The sequence below is a fragment of the Lactuca saligna genome, chromosome 6 (genome assembly GCF_052625555.1).
Source record: "Lactuca saligna cultivar CGN05327 chromosome 6, ASM5262555v1, whole genome shotgun sequence".
In the NCBI taxonomy this organism is placed as follows: domain Eukaryota; kingdom Viridiplantae; phylum Streptophyta; class Magnoliopsida; order Asterales; family Asteraceae; genus Lactuca; species Lactuca saligna.
Genome location: NC_136422.1, coordinates 7,135,012 through 7,141,168, shown reverse-complemented (window position 1 = coordinate 7,141,168; position 6,157 = coordinate 7,135,012). Strand labels below are relative to the sequence as shown.

The 6,157-nt window shown below is 36.8% G+C and overlaps 1 protein-coding gene across 1 annotated transcript; it reads left to right on the top strand.

Moving 5' to 3' along the window:
- Positions 1 to 1,705: 1,705 nt before the first annotated feature.
- On the top strand, positions 1,706 to 4,385 carry LOC144999802 (tubulin beta-1 chain-like). The gene is made up of 3 exons (XM_078958961.1): positions 1,706 to 2,223; positions 2,772 to 3,041; positions 3,533 to 4,385. The coding sequence occupies exons 1-3, from the start codon at positions 1,830 to 1,832 to the stop codon at positions 4,219 to 4,221; spliced, it is 1,353 nt and encodes a 450-aa protein (XP_078815087.1). The 5' UTR covers positions 1,706 to 1,829; the 3' UTR covers positions 4,222 to 4,385.
- Positions 4,386 to 6,157: the final 1,772 nt, after the last annotated feature.

The window sequence follows — 6,157 nt, the reverse complement described above, 5'->3', positions numbered from 1 at the left end:
ATCAATTAAAAACATTGGTAAAATAGTTTTGGATTATCATATCATTCAAAGAAATTGAAGTCATTAGATGATAACAAACATAAAGAATATTTTATTAAGTTGACAATTATCTTTTCTCATTCTCATGACACTGTCCGGATTTAAATAATCACTGGTAAGGTGATATCACCTACTGATTCGCTCTGACTAGAAGGTAAAAACTTCAAAATGGTTTTTGTTTGTTTTTAGGAAAATCTGAGGCCATGATGACTTCTTGGTGACTAGAAAACTAAAACTTTTTCTTGCATTTACTCTATGTTACGCTATATTAGTCATTTCATATATTTAAACGAACAATTTACACATGGATCATTGCTGTATATAGGCCCCCAATTGATGCTCTGTGAGAAAGAGGACACGTGCAGATGCAGCCACATAGAAAGTTCACTTGCCGCTTACTCCAACTACTTAGCTTGACCATTACAAAAAACATGTGTGTGCAGCCTTAACACTCACTATGGTCTATGTCCATCATCCACTTCATTTTCCACCCATACCTAATCTTCATTTACTCATAGACCATTAATTCGTCAAATAAAACTACTTGGTCTTAATACATCAAAAGTCATGTTTAACATATGAAAGACTTGGATTTAATGTTTCTTTTGCGTTTCTGTAAAAGAGTTCCATCCAATTTCTCAAGGAAAATTTTCTATCGATCGAGTTTACCTAAAAGGATGTTGGATGAAGTGTATTACAAAAACATATAAGTGATTGTTTGATAAAATTAATCATTTATTATTGAATGATTCAAACATCTTAATAGTTCATATAAAGTATGGTTCCTTAATTGTTCAAAGACTGTTAGAGGCTGTATCAAACGTGTTAAATGCTAATCGATTCAAAGGTAATATCTAATTGTCAAATCCATTTGAAGAACGTCTTTTTACTCAACTGGAGTACCTATGACACATATAAAATATATTTTTATATAAAAAAAGATATTGACCACATTAACACACACACACACAAAAAAAAAAAAAAACGTTTCTCATATCCTAACCATTTTTTTTAAAATATCAAAATCTGACCATGATCTTCAAATATATGGATTTTCGAAGATGTACTAATGTTTTCAAATGCATTACAAACTACAAAGGCTCCCCTCTATTAAGGGTGATGTCATCTATGGTTTCGAAAATTACCCTTTGAAAAGTAAAATACCTTATATCTTCGTATATATGTTATTATGTGCACAATTAGAAATATGTTATTATTTGCTAGTACCCTCAAAAATCTTCAACTAGTTTGAAAATCACGAGCATTGTATTTTTGAAAACAAGAACAAGTTCGAAAATCTTGAACTACCTTGAAAACTATGAATTTTTTCAAAAAAAATTCTGCCTTGTACTAATCTTTTGTTTTTCGGCAGAAAATAAAAAATAAAAAAGTATATTGTATGAGCTTTAGAGATTATAAAAACAAAATAAATGAATTTACCTAATGAGATAAATTAGAGGCCTTGATGTTGTTGTGAACATTCTTCGCCAATTAGAATTGTATTTCCGCAACAAATCATCTCATCTAAAGGCTCGAGTATAGTAACCCAATAAAAAAAAATAAAAAATAAATAACCCAACAAAATTACAAAATTACCCATGTATTGTTACAGAACCGGGTTTTCTTGAAGCATGTGATTCCAAAGAGCTTTTAAATCTCCCTCTCCGAACAAGGATTCTTCCCCCGTTCGTGTATATAAACCCTCCTCCTAATTCTCCTGAAAACACACACACACACACACACAACAGATACTCGCTCGCTTTCTCTCCATCTAAATCCCCAACAAAATCATGAGAGAAATCCTCCATATTCAGGGCGGACAATGCGGCAACCAGATCGGAGCCAAGTTCTGGGAAGTCGTCTGCGCTGAGCATGGCATCGACTCCACCGGACGTTACAGCGGCGACCAGGATCTTCAGCTCGAGCGGGTTAATGTCTACTACAACGAAGCCAGTTGTGGGAGGTTTGTTCCACGCGCCATCCTCATGGACCTCGAACCAGGTACCATGGACAGCGTCCGATCTGGTCCCTACGGTCAGATCTTCCGCCCTGATAACTTCGTGTTTGGACAGTCTGGTGCCGGTAATAACTGGGCGAAAGGACATTATACAGAAGGGGCAGAACTTATTGATTCTGTTCTTGATGTTGTTCGCAAAGAAGCCGAAAACTGCGATTGCCTCCAAGGTTACTTCTCTCTCTATCTCTCTCGTATTTGCAATTCAATTCAATTACTGAATGTTCGCCGATGAGATAGATCAATGTAGTTGCGGAAGCATGCCCCCTGATTCGAACGGATATGTTTAGTTTTGGAATTTACTTTTAGCACGATTTGATGATGAAACGATCTTAGCATTTTGATTTTAGCGTTGCAACGATTTTACTCTCTGGAAAACTAAGGTTCCATAATTAGATCTAGTGCTCTCGATACATGCATATAAATCAGCGATAACATTGCAATTATCGTCATTTGATTTGTGCTTTTCTTACATCAATTATACATTGGACCATTTGCAGTTATCTTCCATCGGTTCATGCAATTTTTCATTTTCAAATCATTAGAATTTTAGATCCCTCAAAGGGAACATGATTAGTATAATCTCAAGGTAGTACATGTATGACTAGAAATGCCACTCACTTCTTCCCATGATTCAATTACAGTATCCCACCTCCACCCCCAAAATTAGGGAATAAACTGACGATTTATAGCATTTGATGTATTCTATTGGTAACAGGGTTTCAGGTATGCCATTCATTGGGAGGAGGAACAGGCTCCGGGATGGGGACTTTGCTGATATCCAAGATCAGGGAAGAATATCCCGATCGGATGATGCTCACTTTCTCAGTTTTCCCTTCCCCCAAAGTCTCCGACACAGTGGTGGAGCCCTACAATGCGACTTTATCAGTTCATCAACTGGTTGAAAACGCCGATGAATGCATGGTTCTGGACAACGAAGCTCTGTATGACATCTGTTTCCGCACACTGAAGCTCACTACACCCAGCTGTAAGTCCAATATACTCCCCAAGATTCAACATTTATTAAAAAAAAATAAAAAATCCAACCAATGATTAATAAGTGTACGAGTTTCTTGACGTTTCAAAACAACCAAATTTATTATATGGCTGATTCTTGATCAGATTTGTAGTTGTAGTTAGTCAAAGCATTTCGTGTTGTAGTCGTCAAGTCATGTGATTCCCACCTAAGCAAAGATTCTCTTTCTGTCTCTTTTTTTTTTATCCAAACAGTTGTCAAAATTCAGCCTTTCACGTGATGGGTTGCTTCATTTTACTAAACACTCTTTACACGAAACCCAAAAAGAAATAAAATATTTTCCCATCTAAAAATGTTTTAAAGTTAATTACCTTTTTGGTACCTGAGTATATCTGATTTTACAATTCTGGTCCTATAAACTTTTTCCTTAGCCATTTTGGTTAAATAAAAAAAAATATATATATACTGTATTTAATAAACTGATTGTGGGTTTTTGTTGTCAGTTGGAGATTTAAACCACCTAATCTCAGCCACCATGAGCGGTGTCACCTGCTGCCTCCGGTTTCCGGGTCAACTCAACTCTGACCTCCGTAAACTGGCGGTCAACCTAATCCCGTTCCCGCGCCTCCACTTTTTCATGGTCGGTTTTGCCCCTCTGACCTCCCGCGGGTCCCAGCAATACCGCGCCTTAACCGTCCCGGAACTCACACAACAAATGTGGGACGCGAAGAACATGATGTGTGCGGCGGACCCTCGCCACGGACGATACCTAACAGCATCGGCAATGTTCCGAGGCAAAATGAGCACGAAAGAAGTGGATGAACAAATGATCAATGTCCAAAACAAAAACTCGTCTTATTTTGTTGAATGGATTCCTAATAACGTGAAGTCAACCGTTTGTGATATTCCTCCCACGGGTCTTAAAATGGCTTCCACTTTTATTGGGAACTCGACTTCTATTCAGGAGATGTTTAGGCGTGTGAGTGAGCAGTTTACTGCTATGTTTAGGAGGAAGGCGTTTTTGCATTGGTATACGGGTGAAGGAATGGATGAGATGGAGTTCACGGAAGCGGAGAGTAATATGAATGATTTGGTTTCTGAGTATCAGCAGTATCAGGATGCGACTGCTGATGAGGAAGGTGAGTATGAGGAGGAAGAGGAGGATGGTGTTGAGTACGAGGAAGAAGGTTAGAAATTTAGAATGAAATGTTGTGGGATTGGATTGGATTTGATTTGATTGATTGTTAGTGTTGTGGTGTTTGTTTTGTTGAATGTTGGGTAGGTGGTTTTTGTGATGGAGTTTGTACTTTAAGGTCTTTGGTTAGTGTGCCTAATGAAATGATGATGAGTTAGTAAGTGTACTGTTTCTGAAATACTGATAAAGTACAACGTATCAATGTAGGATGTTGAAGACTATATTAAATGAGTCAAAATATTAGAAATTTAGCTATTGAGTTGTTAAGTATAATTTTATATTGATAAGGTTTGTTATATTTAATTTAGATTTTAAAATACTTTCCCTTTCCCAAGCATATAATTAAGATGGCATAGTAGACATTTCTTAGAATAAATAACAAAAACTTTATAAGTGAAAAGAGGAAAATGAGAGTTAAGCAATTTGTTAAACATCCATATCATTGTATTAACTTATAATTTACAAATATAAATTCATTTCATGAGCATCAAACTTGAAAATAATTGTGCCAAGTTTTATTCGCTAAATGTGATCTGAAAATCGCATCAACCAAATCAGAGTAAACAAGGTCGAATCAGGCCAATACTTGCCATGAATGAATTAACATGTGGTCACCTAGAGCTTCATGCTTTTTTTTTCTTTCTATTCCATCATGTTCCATTCACGAGTTTATGTCATACAAAACATTCATATCACTGATTAATAATGGAATATCATGGGTTACGTACTCATTTGCTTATATTCTCAATAATGTTGATTATGTGTTGTTAAAAAGGACCATTTCATGATTTTTTTAGTGAATAGTTTTAAAAACAATAGTTTCTTTCAAATTAAAAATGAAATGGGTAATGATAGAAGCTTGAGATAGAATTTGGGTTGTAGATAAAAATATTGTTTCATCATCCACACTAAACATAACATACATATATTAGAGTCAGGCAGTCTGAGTGGGAGCATTTGATACTACTATTTAATACCTCTTATTCGTTCCATTACTATCTGATTCAGTTATCCACAAAATTAAGTCAAGTGGATAAGATAGACAATATTTCCCCTTTTGTGCTCTAATCGCTTCCACGCTTCTCTTCTTCCTTAATCATTAAAACGAGAACCCGCTCATGGCACGCCTTCCCTCGATTAGGCCACTGTCCTCCACCCTTCGCCGACGTCTGATGACTTGCCATCGCTACGGCAACAAAAGGGTCTGTCGACCAAGCATCATCTCAGATTCTATCGATCCTCCCTTCCCTGTCACTCCCCACAATTCTACGATCACCATATAGTGTATTCACCATATCACATATATTTTCCTAGTTATATTCTCTATTTGATCGCCTAGTTTCTAACTCTTCCATTGTTATCTATTAACACACCTTTACCCTATATGTCCTTTCATTGTACTTCCATCCAACTGCAAACCTAAATGGACACTGCATTTTTTTATTATTATCACTGCATCCACTACCACACTTAGCTATAACCCTCACCCTATCACTTTTTTTCAAAATAAAGCTGATACCCTCCATGGATTGCATAGTTAGTTAAAGCAAACCTGAGTTGAGCAGGGGATTCATAACAGTCTCCTAATCGGGGCCTCATCTCTTTCCAGTCAACATTGGGATCATGCACCCAATACTCCACACCAACATCTTCATCGTCCTCATCTAAGTGGGCATGCTCATTTTGTTGGACACCAGGAATGTCTCCATCGTCCACTGTTCCATCAATACTCCTCCTTAATATGTTTTCTTCATACAATAAGTTAAGAAAATGATCATCACAGAGTTTTGAGGGTGCTTTGAAAGTTTCTTCAGAAAAATCCAAGAAGCTAAAGTCAAATACATCATCATCGGAGTCAGAGTCTGAAAGGTATGTCTTTTCAGGGAGCTTAGGCCCTTTACGCTTCTTAGTTCCAGAAGTAGAAGCCATCTGT

Excerpts from the sequence above, each read along its gene's own strand:
- LOC144999802 (XM_078958961.1), top strand. The coding sequence starts at position 1,830 with ATGAGAGAAATCCTCCATATTCAGGGCGGACAATGCGGCAACCAGATC. Across the intron at positions 2,224-2,771 it reads AAACTGCGATTGCCTCCAAG|GGTTTCAGGTATGCCATTCA; the intron begins GTTACTTCTCTC and ends TATTGGTAACAG. Across the intron at positions 3,042-3,532 it reads GAAGCTCACTACACCCAGCT|TTGGAGATTTAAACCACCTA; the intron begins GTAAGTCCAATA and ends TTTTGTTGTCAG.